At 44.1% G+C, this 20,165-nt stretch overlaps 1 protein-coding gene across 2 annotated transcripts in view; it reads left to right on the top strand.

Annotated features, from left to right (window-relative positions):
• The window catches only part of mbpb (myelin basic protein b), a 107,635-nt gene that overhangs the window by 34,413 nt on the left and 53,057 nt on the right, over nt 1–20,165 (top strand). For both annotated transcript variants that reach the window (XM_042332587.1, XM_042332588.1), the window contains one exon: nt 14,714–14,789. In XM_042332587.1, the coding sequence (XP_042188521.1) occupies nt 14,714–14,789 (76 nt within the window). The remainder of the gene's footprint in view (nt 1–14,713; nt 14,790–20,165) is intronic.

The following is a 20,165-nucleotide window of genomic DNA, read 5'->3' as shown; positions in this document are numbered from 1 at the left end:
TCGACTCCAGGTCCGTTGATGTCCTGGCTAATTGTCTGTCTGACATCAAGTCCTGGATGAGAGCCAATTTCCTCCAAACACAATGTTTGCAAGACAGAGGCCATTCTGCTTAGCTCCCGGCAACGTCTTCTCACCTCAGCAGCCGACACGACCACGATTCATGGCTGCACTCTTCACCTCACTGAGCCAATCCGAAATCTCGATGTCTTTTTCGACCCTCAGATATCCTTCAAACCCCACATTCGTGCCATGATCCGTTCCGCCTTTCCACACCTCCGCAACATTGTCCACCTTCTCCACTGCCCCTCACTGCAGCCCACCGAGACCTTGATCCACGCTTTCATTACATCCTTGTTTGACTACGCAAACTGCCTGCTCGCTGGACTTCCCAACTCTTCCCTCCACAAACTGCAGAACTATGCAGCTCGGATCCTCTCCCACACCAGGCTCCGGGAACCTATCACCCCTGTTCTTCACTGGCTTCACTGGCTCCCCATTCCTCAGAGAATCAAGTACAAAACTCTGGGTCTGACCTTAAAGATCTTGCTTCTCCCTATCTCTCCGACCTCATAGCCCCATATCAGCCTGTCCACTCCCGCTGCTCAGCGGGCACCTGCCTGCTTCAGGTCCTCCACACATCGCGCCCCACCATTGGCGGTCGGGCATTCAGCATCTCTGCTCCCACACTCTGGAACTCTATCCCGCAATCCCTCGCCCTCACCCCCTCTCTTGCTTCCTTCAAGTCCCCTCTGAAGATCTTCCTCTTCGATCGTGTCTTCAGCCACCCTCCCATCCCCACCCCCCCTGCCCTCCTCCCCTTCTGACCCCAACTACCAGCTCGGATCCAAAACACCTGATTGTCCTGTGGCTGGGACATCTTTCCAATGTGAAGGGCGCGATACAAGTGTCATTTGTTGGTGTTGTTGCTGCAGTTCCTGGGCCGTCTCACTCAGGTTGATCTCGGTGAATAAAATACCAATATTGTTCAAGGACATTTCTTATGTGGAAGAAGTTGGAAAGTAGGTGATCTTAAATTGGGTCGATGGTGGTACATGTGTACATGTGTGTTGCAAAACACTTACTGTATGAAACAATTACTTTGTTATGTCGCCAGTTGTATCACGCTCTACCAATGACTACCTTCTGAATTAGAAACTGAGACAACAGCTGCTCCAATGATTCAGTGAGTACACATCACATCGCATGATCCCCACAAGTTATGCACGCACACACATTTCCTACTTGCCAAACAAAATGAGATGTTAAAAAACGTTTTGCTTTAAGAAAAACTACGACTTCCAAATTGAATGTGAATTTAAGAATTTTTCACATTTCGACATGCTCTTAAATTGTAAGGAAAAATAATTTTACACACTGAAACTAGGTCATATATTAGACCTAATTTTAGATGTACACAAATGTACAATTTCCAGCAGAGGTCACTGGACAGATTCAGCAGTAACATCCTTGCCTGGCTTCGTTCGATTCCTGGCAGGGCAAAATGTTAGGCAAGTTTCTTTACTCTACACGTCTCTGTTTACTTAGTAAGTAGGAACCCGGTTGTTAGTCAATTGCCAGATCGCTTTTCCGAGGGTAATAATTCTTCAAAAAAATAATAATAAATTGGTACTTTCAATCCACATCTGTTGGTGGGACACAGCTGCGAGCAATTGGCTGCAGCGTTTCGCCACAAAAAGTATATTTGTTCAGAGTTTTGAGACATTTTGTAGACGTGATAAGGCGCTATATCAAATGCAAGGATTATTATTATTATATAGCGCCTCAGCAGTCATTGAAACGTCTCAAAGAGTTTCACAGGATATAAAGTGTAGTGACTGTGTATTAAAGATCCACAGCAAGGCCCACAAACAGCCCTGAAGTGAATGACCAATTTTATTCTCAAAATTAGCAGTTTAGTCCTCTGTCGGTCGTCCTGTAACCTCAACTTTCAACGACTATCAATTCTGTTTACCACCAAGCAACGTTTTTCCTGTTGTGGCCTGCATTGCAGTGGTTATTGCTATCAGAAGCTGATAGGAGAATAGCGTGGTCGAACTTATCGGATGCGGCCGATAGGACGAGGAGACAGAGGGAGCCCTGGTCACAGATGGTCAGGATGTCATTGGTGACCTTGACCAGGGCGGTTTTGTGCTATGGGCAGCACGGAAACCCGACTGAAGGGGTTCGAGTAATGCATGGGTGGAGAGGAAAGAGCGCAGCTGGGAGGCGACAACTGTTTTAAGGACCTTGGACAGGAAGGGGAGGTTGGAGATGGGCCGGTAGCTTGATAGCTGCGACGCATCAAGGGAGAGTTTTTTCAAAGTGGGAGTGATGGTGGCAGTTTTTAGGGGAATGGGAACAGAGCCAGAGGAGAGGGACAGGTTGATGATGTCTGTGAGAAGTGGGGCAAGGAGGTGGAGCTGAGAGATAAGGAGTGGAGGGGGATGGGGTCAAGGGAGCAGGTGGTGGGTTTCAGGGACAGGATGAGGTTGGTGACAGAGGGTGGAGAAACGGGTTCAAAGGTGTGTAGGGGAGGATGGGTAGGAGTCGGAGTGTGGGAGGGAAGGGGTGGGTGGAAGTTGGAGGGGCAGTGACCGCGGAGCGGATTCCCTTGATTTGGGATTCAAGGAAATCCAGCATCTCCTCGCAGTGAAGGTTGGAGGAGATGACCTGCGCGGGGTGGCGGGGGGACGGAGGAGTCGGGATGTGGTAGAGAACAGAAGCCTGGGGTTGTTCTTCGCCTCCAGGATTATCCAGGATTATGGAGTAGAAGGACGACTTGGCCGAGGCTAGAGTGGAGCGGTAGATTTTGAGGAGGTCCAGCCAGATTTGTCAGTGGGCCGTTAGGCCAGATTTGAGGCAGGTGCGTTCAGCGGCCCTCACCTCTTCAGTGAGCGGAGGTGGGTGGTGAACCAGGGGGAGGAGCGAGAGTAAGAGACAGTACGGAAGGTGATGGGGGCAAGAGTGTCGAGTGTGGAGGAGAGGGTGTTGTGGAGGAGGGTGAGAGCAGAAGAGGGGTCAGTGAGGGATGAAGGCCAGAGGGAGAGGAGTTCAGAGGACTCCAAGGCAGCGGTTAGGGATTGTGGGGGTAACTTCTTCCAGAGGCAGTAGAAGATGGTAGTGGGTCTGGTGGAGGTGGGGAGAGAGGTAGAGGTGGTGAAGGAGATGAAGTGGTGATCGGAGACGGCCTTGTCGGTAATGGTGACATCCGAGACACTGAGGCCCCGGGTGATCACCAAATCAAGTGGGTGGTCTTGACTGTGAGTGGCGGAGTTGATGTGGAGGGAGAGGTTGAGCGAGGAGAGCAGAGAGGAGAGGTCCGAGGAGATGGAGCAGGAGGGGGTGAAGTGCAGGTTGAAGTCGCCCAGGATGATGAGGCGATCAGAGCAGAGGCAGAGAGATGTTAGTAGGGTAGAAATATCGCAGATGATGGTGGGAGAGGATTTAGGGGGTCGGTAGACGAGGAGGATTTTGAGTGAGAGATAGGAGGGGTGGGAGAGGGTGAGGTGCTCAAAAGAGGGGAAAGAGCCAGAGGAGTAGGGGGATAGGGCAAGTGGTGTCCTTGAGCTAAGGGCTAGACCACTGCCACGCCGGTTGGGGCAAGGGATGTGGTGGGAGGTGTAGCCGGGTGGTGTGGCCTCCGTGAGGGGGAAGGTGTCGCTTGGGGTAAGCCAGGTTTCCATTAAGGCCATGATGTCAACGCTCTCATCGAGGATGAGATCGTTGATGACCAGGGCCTTGTTACAGAGGGAGCGGACGTATTATAGTCCGATGTGGAGGGAGCGGGTGACAGAATGGTGTGTGGGGAGGAAGGGGTTTCAGGTTGTGAGGCAGGGGTGGGGGGAATGGGGATGAGGGAGGAGAGGTTGGCTTCTCGGGTCTGTGTCCGGGGTGGCTGGCGAGTGTGGTGGGGAATGGGGCAGTCGGTGTGGCTGCTGCTGGACAGCCAACGCCGAGTGCCACGGTGAGCCCGGCGGAGGATTCCCAGACTGGAACAGAGGGAGGTTGTGGGAGGATGGAAAGAGAGGAGGACAGAGCGTGAGAGATGCAGAGGGGGGAGGGAGGGAGGGGGTGAGGGTCAGAGTGGCAGCCATAATGCGCATGCGGGGACCGGGAGGGAGCGAGCGGTCAGGTGGATGGCATAAGCCCATAGGCTGGGGCTGGGGCAGCCAACCCGACAGGACCATGGTGGTCCCTGATGCGAGCCCTGGGGGGGCGCAGAGGGTTTTTTTTTGTGTGTGTTGCGCGCGCACACTCCTGAAACTAAACTATGAGGTCAGCGGTTTCCCCCCCCGCCTCCACACCCCCCCCCCGCCCCACCTCTCCCCGCCCACACACCCCCCGGCCCCCCGCGCTGTCCTGCCGCCGCTCCCCGTGTGAACGTGGTTAGGTAGTGTAAAAACAACCGAGTGCAAGTGCCTGAGCTCGAGGTTACAATTAGTTTGACCCACGTTCTGAAGCCCTGCTATTTCCCTCACAGTAAAATCACAAGCCATTTTTATTTACAGTATGTCATGGCTTGCATTAAATACTTAATACATCCTTCATACAGACATAACTAAACATGTTCTATCCAATTTACTTTGTATAGCTACGTGTTCTTTATGGTGGAACAGGTTTTTTTAAAAAATCTATTTGTAACCTGATAGTACTGTGTGTTAAATAGAAAAGATTAGCTGCCTGTTATTGTGATGTCTCAGAGTCACCGGAGACGCTCTAAAGAACAAAAGCGATGGGACTAAATATTTACATTTCCCCACTATGATGAGAATGATAAGCTGTTTGTGCAGTATGATACTCTCAGGCTTTCAAGTGACATAATAGGCTCCAAAAAAGTTGATGGCCATTTACAGAGCTTTGCTTTCTTCCCAATGCTGGACCAGATCTGCTTTCAGAACAGCAGAAATTGAGGAACCGGTTGCATTCATCTACATTGGTCTGCATTTATCTCATGCAATAAAAATGACTAGTAGGATTGTTTTTGCACTTCACACATTGGTAGGCATGCTGCAGTTGTATTGTGTAGGAAGGTTGCAATGATGTTACACTGCTTCATATCCCCTGCTCCCGATCAGCCTCACCTTTTTTTTGGTCAGCCGGGTGACTGACACATGCGGAAACCCAAGACACAGGTTGGCAAGAGTGAAGGACCATTAAAACCACCTAGCTTGGCATTGAAAGCACTGTTTTGCAAACTTCCTGCTGCTTGTCCAACTTCCACCACTTTATCTATAATGACTTTGCCTTGCAGGGTTAACAGGAGCTGAGTGGGACTTTGAATTCACTAGACTGATTCCAATTCAGTGTTACAATGTTGGCAATATTGGCAGAGCCATCCTTCTGATGAGATGATAAACAGAGGTTCCATCTGCTTGTTCAGAAGGACATTAAAAATCCCATGGCACTATTCAAAAAAGAGGAAGAGTTTCTTCCAGTGTCCTGGCCAACAATTCTCCAATTTAAATCGACCGTTCACTTCAGGGCTGTTCAGAGCTCTGAGGTACAAAAGGCACATCATACAGTAAATGTACGTTATTGTTTGTGGCGACATTGCTGTCTGCAAATCGACACCTACAAAATATACAGTCGCTTTATAGCAAAGGGCTTTGAGACGTCCTCCTGACGTGAAAAACATATCAAATGGAAGGATTATTATTATTATTATTGTTGTGCCTGAGAAGAGATGTCACTCTAGTCTCGCTACACTTTGTAGAAATATTGTTTAATAAAGTTGTGTCCATGCTTGTCCAGCAGAAGCTGCTGAATTTAAAAAAATTAAACCTGTAATTTAAATCAAAGATGAATGTTTTTAAATTATTAAGCCTTGATCTTGTTGTTTTAGCATAACAGGAAATGGTGGGTTCCCTGCACCCCACCCTCTCTACCCCCTCCCCCGCCTGTTTACATACACTGTTTTACGATAATATCTAGCAGCCTCAACCCCACAAACTGCATATATGTGATAAATTATTTTAAGAAAAACTAGGTTGCCAAAGATAGCATCTGTCGACAAGAAACAACCTACACAAGAAAACATCTCTCTTTTTCAGGGAGGATGAGAATTATTTTGCTTAAGAATTTTTTATGGTCAGCCAGGTGTCTGAAACATGTGGAAACCTATCATCATGCTTAAGTGCATCCAAATGAGATTGAGAGTCTTAAATATGTATGCCACCAACATGTGACTACACATGCCATCGTATGTCTGGAACTTAGAAGTGTTTGGAACTTGCTGTGAAAGGCGTTCTGTAAGTAGAATTTGTATTTCGAACTCTCTCCTCGCAATGACATACCCTGCTTACCTAATTCTATATTAGGTGCAGATTGCCAAAAGCCAATCCTGGAGACTGGTGTGTGCAATGGGATATTGCTGGAGTTCAGGCAGCTAAAAGCACATAGATTACCATTGAAAGTAATGTTTGTCTGGCAAATTTCCTGCTACTTGTACAGCTGGGACCACCCTCACCTATTTGGGCTGCAGCTTGCAGTGTTATCAGAAGCTGAGTGGGAAAAATCCCTGTTCCCAGTGACTAGTTTTCCCTCCACATCCTGCTGATGAGCGAGGCTGGCTGGTCTGTCAGTAGCAATGTCCTGGAGTACTGCAGAGGTTCAGGAACAGGACTACTGACACCACCACAAAGGAGTGACTCGATTCCAACATACTGCTGCCAAGCACATCACAGTAATGACAGCTCATTTCAAGAAATCCCACCACTTACTCCCTCCCCAAGTAGAATAGTTACTGAGAAATGAGTGTCTTGTTTTAGTTGCTAAAATAAATGATTTGACCCAAATATATACTGCACCTAGACTGTTTTACTCTTACTGATTTATGATTTATAATAATAATATTATTATTATTTATGATTTATGGTAGTAATGTACTCCTTGGCTTACTGTTTGCCTCCCCATATCAGTGCAAACAATATTTAAATGGACTTAATCCACCGAAAATTATAGATACAGAACAGCACGAGATTCGTGGCTGCCAGCTGTTTGAATACGTGCAGGGAAGTAGGACTGTGATATTTGTCTCCTTTGATTCCATTCAACAAGCCTGAAAATGATTATTTTTACATTCAACTTCAGCCCCAAATGAGGCGTCCAGCTGTTCCCATCTGATAGTTATCCTGGGGATCAGATGAATTATTATTCACATACATAAACTGAGGTGAGGAGAAGCAGCCAAGAAACATTCTCTCAGTGCATCCAGACAGGCTTCTGGGAATCATTGCTCCATGAAATGATTGCTTAAGAATTGCTTCAGGCCTGAGGGTTTTTTTTCTTATGAGAGCATTGCAATACAGAATTATGATATCGCAAGGATTTATCCGCTCTAGCGCTCTGGGACGCTAACCCGCATTAAGGGCGCTATATAAATGTAAGTTGTTAACAATTTATTTAGTACCATACTTTCCACAATATGGTACTAAACAGAACAACAGCAGCTTGCATTCATATATTGGCTTTCACACGGGGTAATGTCCCGGAGCGCTTGGCAGTGGCGGAGTCTGATAGTGAGCCAGGGGGAGAGGGAGGGGGTAGGTAACTAAGCGTGATCAAAAAGGTCTTTATGCAGGATTTGAAGATGGGGAGTGAGGGGGCAAGGCGGAGTGATTGGCGGAGAGAGTTCCAGATTTTGAGACTTAGTGGTTGAAGGCACGGCCACCGATGGTGGAACGGAGGGCACGTGGGACAAATAGGTGGCCGGATCCAGCTGAGCAGAGGCAGCGGGTGATGGAGTGGGGGATAAGCAGGTTGGATAAGTAGAGAGGTGCGAGGGCATCAAGTGATTTGAAAATGAGTGAGAGGATCTTGAAATCGATCCGTTCGGTAATTGGGAGCCAGTGGAGCCTGGCAAAGGATTGGTGTGATGGGGGTACGGAGTTTTGTGCAGGTGAGAGTTGTGCGGCAGAGTTTTGTATTGTATTTTGTGTATGGTGGAGCTGGGGAGACCAGCGAGGAGGGTATTAGAATAGTCCAGCTGAGAAGTGACGAAGGCGTGGGGATCAGATAAATTATTATTCACATACATTGTTTCAGCTACGTCAGTTGTGAGGTCCAGACGGAGACGAGCAATGTGGCAGAGTTGGAAAAAGGCGTTTCTGGTCAGGGAACAGACGTGGGGCAGAAAGGAAAGCTGGGGATCGAACCTAACGTCTTAAGTTGCGCACAGGTTCGGTGAGTCTGAGGGAGAACCGGTGGGCGGGGTTGAGGAGTTCAGACGCATAGGATAGAAGACTTTGACGGGAGCCAAAGAGTATTTAATACAAGTTCTCAGAACAAGATCTGAGATGCCTATCTCATGAGATCAGGATCTGCATTGTAGTAATACAGAGATGGGAAATGCAGTGCTTCGTAAAGATTCTATTCTATAGCAACCTGACCTCAATCACCCTTCTTCTAGCTGCCTGCTACCTTCTTTGTAAATAAATCTTTCAGGTATTTACCTTAACATGCCCTTCATAGACATGGTCCCATGATTCCTCTTGTCCAAGAGATTTGGTGCATTGAAAATATTGTTCTGGGTTTAATTTCTCCCACCCATGTAGCATGTTACATACCCCATAAGATTCCTAACCCTAATCCACCCCCCCACCCCCGCCCAGTTGAAAAAAGGTAGCTTTATCTTGTCCTTATCGCTGGAATGGGTAATTAATGCTGGCCCTGCCAGCATTGTCAACATCCAGAGATTAACACAAAACAAACCACCAGTACACAATTTGTGTACCTAGCTGTTCTTGTGTTAAGGAAAAAAAAGAACATGGAATGAAAAGAACTATATTCAACAAACATTCTTATGGATAAGCTACCCAATGATACGCTATAATTTACTCATTTGATCTCCAGAGGGAAAGATCTGCAGCATTTCTTTTCGACTGCCAAACATAGGAACAAGGATAACAAGAATAAAATTTTTGGCCAGGAAACCAGAAGAAACTTCTCTTTTTGAATAGTACTGTGAAATCTTTAATGTCTACCTGAACAGGCAGATCGGTTTAATATCTCACCCGAAGGACAGCACCTCTGAAAATGCAGTTGTTCCCCAGCACTGGAGTGCAAGCCTAGACAATGTCGACATGGAGCTTGAACCTTCTGACTAGAAGTAAGAATGCTACCAGTTGAGCCAGGCTGACACCAAATTCCTGGATGTGTCACAGTAACCCGATAAAACTCCACTCAGATGCTGATCTCAGCTGCCACTGACGTGAAGTCAGTGACTGAACTTTCTGGGTGCAGATCCAGAATTGTCCATCAGGACACATCCAGGTATTCCCTAGATACAGAGAGTCAGTTAGGACAAGCCCAGGGATTCCCTATATAAGATTCTCCATATAAAGAGACAATTGGGACACATTAGGGATTCCTTACACAGGGTGACCAATAAATCGTGATACCATTACAATGTCTAATAAGTCTTAAAGAAATTATGTTTTTTTTAGATAATAGGATAGTTAACATGACCTTTTAGTCACCCTGTATATAGAAAGTCAGTTGCAACACATCAGGAATTTCCTAAGTTCAGTGGGACGCCCAGGATTTCCTAAATAAAAGTCCAGCTTGAATTGTGAAACATTTGCTAGTGCCAGTAAAGAGCTAAAGCTAGCTTTGACACAGACCATAAGGATAGCTGCTGCCTGATTCTCGGCATTTCTGTTAATTCAATACAAGTATCACTGGGAAACCCAGTGGCAAGCTCAGTTCCAGCTCCAAGCATTGCATCGTCTCATTGAAATGCAGCCAAGTTGAGAGCCTAAAAACATGTCATAGAAATTATATAAACTGCAGTATTACAAAGCGACTGTCACTTCAGGAGGCAGATGGCGTGAGCAGGCACCAATGACGCCTGTCAAATCAAAGCCGTTAAATATTGTAGTTCATTGAATCTTGGAACATTATTTGACAGAAATACTTTATTGAATTCTTAAAAGCAAAGACTATGCCTTGTAGTACCAGTTACCAGGCAGTCCATTTAGGCTGATTTGTATAACAAGATAGTTGATAAATTTCGTTTGTTTTCAAACAGGGATTCTTTTACACAGAGTGCTGGCATGTGTTAGATGCATTTGTTGCCAAGTCAGTATATATGGGACACAGAATCTTATCTACAAAATGAACTCTTCATCTGAGACATAACTGTCAGGTCACATACCAAACATCCTACTCACAGAGAGACCTGACAATTAGAAGGAACATTCCTTTTCTCACTCCAGGTTATATTTCGGCCACTCCTAGTACCTTGTGCAAAAGTAACATTGATAAAGACTTTGAGTAGTAAACAATCTCTACCAGTATGGACCTCCTCCTCCAGTCTTCATCATCTCCTCATCAAGTCCCCCCAAGCCCAACTCCCAAATATCTGCAATGGCCCCATGGGATATTTAATATCTATTGAAACATGAGAAGAGAACTAGGTTTCATGTTGCAACCATAGAGCAGAGGAAAGGTATGGTTAATATATGGGCTGTTTATCAGGTTGGTTCACCAATCCAGTCTTTCTGTAATGTAATAGCTTAATTGTTTCAATCTTTGTATGCCTGTGCTTAGAAAGCCAAAACTAGAACTGAAAATTAAACAAGAGTTTTGGGTATGAATCTGTTGTTCTCTTTCAGAACATGTTGTCAATTTCCAGTGCTTATGTTTTATTTGTTGTGTCAACCTAGCTCAATTGGTACCAATCTCGCTGATGAGATGGGACGTCCTCCTGACGTGAAAGGCGCTTTATAAATGGAATCTTGTTGTTGTTGTTGTTGAGACAGGAGGTGGTGGATCCTAAGCTCCACGTCGGAACTTTGAATTCACATAGGCTAAGCCAAGACTCAAATGCAGTACTAGGGGTCCCTGCATTGTTCAAGATACCTTTGAATGGGAAGTTAAACCAAGCTCCTGTCTTGCCTATTCAGGTTAGAGATCACATGGCAAGATTCAAAATGAGAAGAGACGTTCTCCCGGTATCCTGGCCAACAACCCTCCAAATAAAATTGGTCATTCACTTCCTGACTGTTTGCTAAATATTACTGCATTTATCTGCAAATAAAACCACTCCTCTTTACAGAAACTTCTGTGAAGCGCCACGAGATGTGATAAGGTACTATATCAAATGCAAAGAATATAATTATTTCAGATTTTCAGCTTTCCCACTTTTTTTCTTCTCCGAAAGTCAAGATACTGATCTGCATTCTCCTGAGCCCAACAGATCCAGACATGCCCTCTTATGTTCAAATCAATTGGTAATTGCATGCACCAGTGTCCTGTTCCAAGAATGCTTTAGCAATTCGTGTCTGTGAAGGTTCAAGCTGTGCAAGCTGACCAGGAGGGAGAGGTAGCAGCGATAATGTCTAATTAACACCCTTCACACATTGTCTGTAGATGCCCTGTTGTGCAGCAGACATTGCCCCAAGTTCTGCCGTCTCTTTATTATTGTGCACTGTCAGTGGCTTTTCAATTTCACACTGCATTGACTTTGTACCAGTGAGCTTTGCGTAACCCCCCCATAAAAAAGCCATGCTCCACACTTGAGATGTGTTTAGGTTGTGGTTGTCGTTGCTCACTGGCCCATGGTGGGAAAGATTCAATTTCCTTTGAGCCTGTCTTATCCCCTCTTTGCCTGACCTCAAATCAAACTTGAAGACCTTCCTCCTTGATTGAGCCTTTGGTAACTTCCCTTCTCTTTCCAGCTCAGCGTCAAATCACACCACTTTTTTAAGCACTCCGAGCCGCTACCCGCGTGAAGAGCATTATGTAAATGCAAGTTGTTGTTGATCCACAGGCACTTGTACGTTATTTTCCACCAACTGCCTCTTCTATCTTTGCTTCTTGCCCCTGCTGATGATTGGCAATGTGATGTGATTGTGTAGGGGAGGGAAATACATGAGGACATTATGTGCAAGCCATAGCAACTTGCATTTTGCATTTGGAGATCCATGGAATTTGGTAGAAGAAAATACGTTTCACATTTCGGGGAGGAATTTTCATCCAGTTTACATCCGAAATGTCAGCACCTTGGGATGTCCTCCCAACATGAAAGTCGCTATACAAATGTAAGTTGCTGTTGTTGTTGTTGCCAGCCTATTATATCAGCCGATTGGGCTAAGCAGACTGTAAGCCACCATTTTGTTTCCATTTGTTGTCTGGTAAATTGGATGCAAGGTACTGTTCATTGTTAATCTTATCACGATAGAGGGAACTGAAACTGCTTGAAATAGGGAAGCACAAGACTAACTACATTGCTGTTTTACAAAAAGCTCTGGCTTTGTAAAACTACAAAAGATCCATATGGAGGAATAAAGGTTTTCATTGCCAAGACAGGTATAAGAGAGGGGATTAGGAGGGATGAGGACTCATGCGAACTATAAACACTGACAGGAACTAATTAGGCCAAATTATCTGTTTCTGTATTGACACATTCTATGTCTTCTATGCATTTTTTTGGAAAAATCCTACAGTGAACTTTCAATTCCTAAAAACTTATTGAACACATTTTCAGTTTTAGGTATGATACAAGATCAATCTAAGCACAAAAGAATTGAGGCTAGAAGTGTCTCAATGTTTTAACTGAGTTCCTGCAGTATTTAATATTTCCTTAGTTCCTCAATGAAAATAGTAACATAGTAAGTATCTCCAGTTCCATTACTTAAGGCATAGATAATTTAGCTGGTTAGACTCTGTGCTTAGACGCTCAACACACACTCTGCGGTTTCCAAGCCTTGGCTCTTGCTAACCTGCACCAACTACTTTCCAGAATTAGGTAAGCAGGAAGCATACCTCCGGGGAGAGAATGTGCATTCCGTTCCAAACATGGGAATTTCCATGTGTAGGTAGCATGCACAACTCTCGGTCTGGTTTGGATACACTTAAGCATGGCGATAGATTTCCACATGTGTCAGACACCCAGTTGCTCCCCCCACCGAAAGGCATAGATAATAATAACCCTTACATCTGGCGTAGCACCTTTAACTTTAGGAGGACATATTAAAGTGCCTCACAAGCTATACTGTAAAGAACATTGGTTGGCTTGTCTAAAGTTGTCACTGGTGATCCAGGATTTATTGTAGTATTTTGTAGTTAGCGTGTATTTTGTAAGCAGATGTGGCAGCCAATTTGTGCACAGCAATGTCCCACACTGCCATGAAGTAAATGACCAATTTTATTTGGGGGATTGCTGGCCAGGACCCCAGGAAAGCCTCCCTTTCTTTTCAAATAGTGCCATGGGACTTTTAATATCCACCTGAACAGGCAGATGGGGCCTCAGTTTAACGTCTCATCTGAAGAACAGCTCAGCACAATAGAAATTATAGTAGATTGTTTAAAAGTTATGTGATACTTTAATAGGCAACCTTCAGAGGGCGAGCACTTTAAAGTAAATCCTGTGAAAATCTTTGAGACAGTTTGGCAACGTGATAAAGGGTTATATCAAACGTAAGGGTTGTTATGATTATGTTTCTGGTAACACACTAATTAGATCTATGCCTTTTTGTTGCCATCGCGTATAAATATACAGCAGCCATGGTGTCCACCCCTTGAGCTAGCTACTCCTTCAGATTTCACAGTACAAATTTGTGACATGTCAAACGAGACATGTTTTCTGTAATCTGACACCCTGAGTGTGGAAATGGATGATTTTCTTGGAACCTCGCACCTTGGGAGTAAATTGGGTGGTGTGGGGGTGGAGATTGTTTCAGTAAAGATTTGGGGATAGATTCCAACCACAATAAATGTGGGTTTGCATTTACTTCCTTGAATTTTCTTTCAATTAGTTTTTCCACGAACACAGTCTTAGTTCATGCATTTTTGAATAGCCTCCTTGGTGAAAAAAATGAGCCTGATTTCTGTAGTCGCTTGCTGTCTTAATTCTGTTTTCATCCCTGTATGATGCGGAAATAATATAGCTACACAAAGTCAGCGCAGATGCCAGAATGACTACGACGATATTTAATACTGTAATGTTAGATTCTTCATGACCTTTGAGATGTACTGTAGTTGAGTTTCAGCTGTGTTTGTTTCTCATCGCTTGTACTGTGTCCTCTACTTGCAATATTGTATTTCAATTTCTGCCCACAAAATATCCAGATACTGTTAATGGAAAAGGTAGAATATCCAACCCAAGCTGAATATGAGCTACCCAACATGTTATTTAAGATTATTTAAGTAGAAAAATGGAGCTGAATATTCATATACATAGTGACTTGAAGTGGGTTTGTTTGGTTCACATTCCCTGATGCATGCATATGGGGGAGGGGTTAATATTGTTAAAGAACCAATCATAAAATGGCCCCTTGCATAATATTTAAAAATTACTCAATCCAGAATTCCCGAGCTTTGATTAAGCCTCACAAGAGAGCAAGCCCAGTGTGATTCACACTTGTGTACTTCAAAAGCTGCAACGGTGAATTCCAGAGCTGACAAGATTGCCTTTCCTCCAAATGAAAGTCAGAGGGTGGCTCCAGCGTGAGATTGGATTTCAGGCCTGAGAAGGGTTAGACAACAGGTCTAACAAACACTGGTATATGTTGAGTTATCTTGTAACTGGTTGGGACGTCTTTCCAATGTGAAGGGCGCTATACAAGTATAATTTGTTGGTGGTGGTGGTGGTATTTTGTTAGCTTACCATTAAATTACCACTGGTGATAATTATCTGATCATGTCCCTCATTTTTCACTCCAGTTTGCCTGATGTATTATGTCTAACTGCATTCTTCTATCTTTCCTTTCAGTCACCCAACAACAGGAACGAAGACAAGTCACCACTGAACCTGACCATGGATCCACCAGAGGAGAATGAGGTTTTTGGTATGTACCTACCATGTATTGGTGTGGAGTTGCAAAAGAAGCTACAACTATCAGGGAATACCAGGAATACAGGGGATATTCCCAGATAGTATCGGGGCCTTCCATCAGTATTCAGCTGGGTAAAATCTGTGTAGGGAAATATCACAGTTGATAACAATAACTTTTCTTCGTTCTATTTCACCATGGAAGGGGATGTATTCTAGAGAGGGACTGAGTGGAATGTGCTTGGGGTAATTTTAGATGGGTGTAGTGATGACATTTGACAGAAAGAAAGCAACCTGGAGAATCCACTCAGTTGTGCTCAAAGTTGCAGCTACTGACAGCAGCAGTGATCCTAGCTTGAATTAGTGATTATTGAGGAAAATGTGATGTGATAATCATTGCATCAACATACTGTGGATCACCCTCCTACATTGTTGAACTGTCTCCCACCCTCCCCTGCACAGTGTCTGTAAAGTGATTTATCATTATTAATAATTATTATTATTAATAATAATAATGATCCTTAGATTTGATATAGTGCCTTTCAATGTTGGGAGGACGTCTCATAGCGCCTCACAGGTAATACTCTAAAGTGTAATGACTTTGTATTTTGTAGGCAAATATGACAGCCAATTTGTGCACAGCAGTGTCCAACAATTAGCCATGAAGTGAATCATTAATTTTATTTGTGGAATTGTTGTCTAAGGCACTAGGAGAAACCCTCTTCTTTTTTCGAATAGTGCCATGCGATCTTTAATGTCCACCTGAACATGCAAATGGGGCCTTGATTTAACATCTCATCCAAAGGACGGCATTTCCAACAATGCAACAATACAGCACACCTCCAGCACTGCATTTGAGTATCAGCTTGGAGTCCTGTAGCTCAATGGAGTCCTGTAGCTCAGTGGTTAGAGCACACGCCTTGCAAGTGAGACACCTGGGTTCAATTCCAGGCAGGGCGAAACCTTGGGCAAGTTTCCTTACTCCACACACCTAATAATAATCCCTCCAAAACAAAACAATAATAAATTGGTCATTTTCAATCCACGACTGTTTGTGGGACACTGCTGTGTGCGATTGGCTGCCGTGTTTCGCCCACAAATATACGGTCAATTAACTCTACAATCTATTCTGTGAAGCGCTTTGAGACGTCGAGAAGACATGATAAGCGCTATATCAAATGCAAGGATTATTATTATATTATTATAGCTTATACAAGATAAATTCCAAGTCCCAATCTGGGGCTTGAACCCACAACCTTTTGACTCAGAGGCGAGAGTGCTACCAACTGAGCCAAGCTGACACAAAGACATTAAGATGTGAAAGTGTTGTATAAATGGTTAAGAACATGAATTGAATGTTGAGAGTACTAAAAAATAATAATCCTTGCATTTGATATAGTGCTTTTCATGTCTTCTAGACATCTCAAAGCGCTTCACAGAATATACTGCAAAGTGAATTGACTGTGTATTTGTGGGCGAAACGCAGCAGCCAATTGCACACAGCAGTGTCCCACAAACTGTCATGGATTGAAGTGACCAATATATTATGGTATTTTTCTTGAGGGATTGCGCCCTGCAGGAAATCAAACCCAGGTCTCTCGCTTGCGAGGTGAGTGCTTTAACCACTGAACTACAGGACTCCACAATATTAAGATGTTCCGAGGCTGGCAATGTAAGTGTGATACAGTGTTCTTTAAATGATGCTCAATTGGTAGCATACTTTTCACTGGGTCAGAATTGTTGGTTTAAACTTACTATAGGGAATTTGAGCTCAGTTTGATTCTCGTGTCTAATTCTGGATGATTGCTGCATTGCAGCGAGCTGTTCTTCAGATGCAATGTTAAACTGAGATCCCATCTGCCTATTCAAGTGGATGTTATGATACTATCCAAGGCGGGAAATTTCCAGTGTTCTCGCCACCAATCCTCCACCTCTAAACGACACCCTTGATTCTCAGACTGTGACATTAGGTCTTGGGTTAAACAAACCTTGCTACAACTGAATGTCAACAAGATTCAATCATCTTGTTTAGTTCTCACCAATACCTACGTGCTTTGACTCTGATTCATCCTTGGCTGCTCACTCAGACTGAACAAGATGGCATTGATGTTCAGGTTTGACCCTGAGCTGAGTTACTCCATGTGTTAAGCGCTTTGAGCCAATACAATATGTAATATGAAAGGCAGTTGATAAATTACAGTTGCAAATTGTGTAGATTATTCTTCATTAAGGTCATTTCATTGATGATAAATACTTATACAGTGGATTAATCCACTGCCACTTCTCATCCACTTATATAGTGGAAGCTGATTAAGCTGAACGAATCGGGACGGACATTTTGTCCAACTTAAAAGGTGACCGAGGTTAGCCATTCCCATCCAGCAGAGGAGCTATGGCACTCTGTATAGTAATATGTAATAATGTTATTCCACTTGAAGCAATGTTTACTAACCAGTTAAAGTTAAAATACTCTCACTCAATTCAGTAAAATAGATTTACTTTTGTTTGGCTGCAAAACACAGCACTTTCCCGTCCAGAAGAGGTGCAGCTGCGGGACTTCCTCTCTCCCATTGCCGTTCCCATTGGACGGGAAGGGAGCATTCAGCAGTGGTGCGTAGGTGATTAACTGCCCACAGCAGCTTGTGAATGAATGGGCTTCAACCATTCACAAGAGGCTCAGCTGTCAATCAATCGCGATATTCCCTCCCTTGTTCTTCCCTATTCCTCTGCCACCTCACTGACTGACAGCACAACTCCAGCCACTTGTGAATGTCTGGAGTCTGTTGTCAATCGCAATTTGACTCCTCCCATCTACATCCTCATGGCTGAAGGCTCGACACACAGAAGACACAAGCGAATACATTCAGTGGCGACCAGCACAGCATTTTGTCCAGATTAACCAGATTTTCATCCAAGTTAAGAGGCACGTTGACAACAGCTAAGATTACAAATCAATCGGCTCTGGAGCTTTTGTTCGATTTACCCGACATCCGGCAAAAGCGGATTCCACTGTTTCCACTGTTAGAAAACAGTACAGTACACAAAGCAGTAAAGCAGTAATGTACTAGAACAGTACATTAAAACATACTTTTAAAAAAAGTCCTTTTTTTAAACAAAGTTAAAACTGGGAAAGATCCTTCTCCTTCTACTCCTCCCACACAGCTTTTTATTCATACGTCTACCATTTTATTTCAGTGCCCTTAAAAGACAGAAAGTAGAAGTAAACTGTAACCCTCATCCTCTTCACTCTGCTCATTCATTGCCACGACTACTAATGTTTCATCTACCTGATTACAGAGTTATGCAGAGTGATACGCACAGAAATAGGCCATTCTGCCCAACAAGTCCATATCAGTCATTATATTCCACACAGGTTCCCACCTCTGCTGTTCACACACTCTCCTTGGAGGTAAGCATTCTGCTTCCCTAATTCTAGAGAGTATTAGGCACAGGTCGGCAAGAGCCAAAATTTGGTGCCCCAAAGTTTGCGTTGGGGTACTGATGGAGTCTAATCGGCCACAACCTCACAGCTTGCTATTGAAAGTCCTGCCTGGCAGGCTTCCTGCTGCTTACCTGTTCGGGGTTTAGCTTGCAGGATTAACAGGAGCTGAGGGAGAAGAATCCCGTTCTCCATTGACTATTATGCCTCTCCAAGTCCTTCCTACAATCCAGGCTGGCTGGTCTGCCACCAGTAGTGCCCTGGAGTACTGCAGACCTGCTTGGCTTGGAACCGGACTACCAAGACCACCACAAAGAGTCAACTAAATTTCAATATCTCATTGCCAGGCACTCAGTCTTGAAGGCAGCTCAGGCAGGAGACCCTTCTTACCTCCCCGCCCCCTCCACCCCAGAAAAACAATTCTTATTTCTGCAGTCGTAGTAGCACTGAGAGAACAAAAGCTGAAGTGTTGACCCACTCTGTTTCCAGTTATAAATCCTTACAGACCTACCATCTAATCAATTACCAGACGGCCTAGATACTTGGAATGTATGTGTGCTTGACAGGGAAAATTCTGCTACCAAGGCAACTGTTAGATGGTAGATTGTATCTAAGAGTTACTTAATGAAGCATATAGTAACTTGTACTACATCCATTTTGTGTAGCATCTATAATGTTGAAACATCACAAAGCACTTTACAGGTAATTGATGTCAAGTGTAGTGAGTGTTTACTTGTAAGCACCTCCTTCCTTACTGGGCAGGACTTGAGATTTCTTTTCATGTGCCAGAAATGTTCTAGGGTGCAGGAAGGGGCCTTGAGAAGTTCTTCTTCATGCAAATATAAGTGTCATAACAAAAATAGGCTCACTGTGGTTTCACTTCCTCCTTTAACTAGAGATAGCCGTATGCAGATTGACGCACTGTACTGTTCATGCTGTCATTTGACACAGGATTTGAACCCACAACCTTTCTGACGCGAGGTGAGAGTGCTACCGACTGAGGCAGTCTGACGCCCAAACACCTACACTGTACTTTAACATTTTTTATAGTGAGATTGTAAGGAACAAATTGTGCATGGCAGGACAGGGCTGTTGGAGGCTGGCTCTTCAGAGCACGTGTCAGTTCACTCCCCTCCCCTTCAAACTGATAGCTATGTAGTAATTCAGTTAGTGCCAATCTCTGTAATTGTGAATCGCATTCCTAACATATTTTCACGGTGTAATGGATGCAGCACGTATGGAAGATAAACATTGCTTCCACAGTCTAGGTTTGCATAAGGCATGTTCATTTTACACCTACATACCTTCTTGCTTATGTGCACTGTCCAAGCCAAGTGGATGAGTTACATTACATATTCACAACCCATCCGAAGTTTAAGAACCTGGATGCCTGGCACTGACCAGTTGGCCTGTTTCCATGTTGTACAATTCTATTTAATTCTATTCCCTTTCCAGGGTTCTGCTTCCCAGTGAGAATACACTTAGCTCCTTTTCTTCTGCACCAATACGAATGATCAGATCTTTATAGAGTACACATTTTTTTGTTCCAATTTGTGTTGTCTTACTTTAATATCCATTAAACTTCATCTGCCACTCTTTATCCCTATCTGCTTAATCAGTCTGGATCTCAGCATTTGCTATCAGCAGCAAATCATGTTCATAACTAATGGTCTACAAATTGATCCTCTTACTCTTTGACTCCTCCAGCACATCTGTGCCCTAAAGACCTATTGCTGCCCTCTTAGTACCAGAGGAACATTTTGTTCTGCACTCGTGATGCTAAATCCCACGTGTAGAAGTTTCTAACAGCAGCAAATAGTGTGTGTTTACACCTCATTTTCTCAAATGTGGTCTTGCCATTAAAAAATAATGGATTAAAATAACTTCTTCGTGAGAGAGAAGATGTATCTTTAGGGACATCAGTACAGTTAATCAGGGTCTCTTATTTTCAGT

The sequence above is a fragment of the Callorhinchus milii genome, unplaced genomic scaffold (assembly GCF_018977255.1).
Source record: "Callorhinchus milii isolate IMCB2004 unplaced genomic scaffold, IMCB_Cmil_1.0 Scaffold2, whole genome shotgun sequence".
Classification (NCBI taxonomy): Eukaryota; Metazoa; Chordata; class Chondrichthyes; order Chimaeriformes; family Callorhinchidae; genus Callorhinchus; species Callorhinchus milii.
This window is presented reverse-complemented; position numbering and strand designations above follow the sequence as displayed.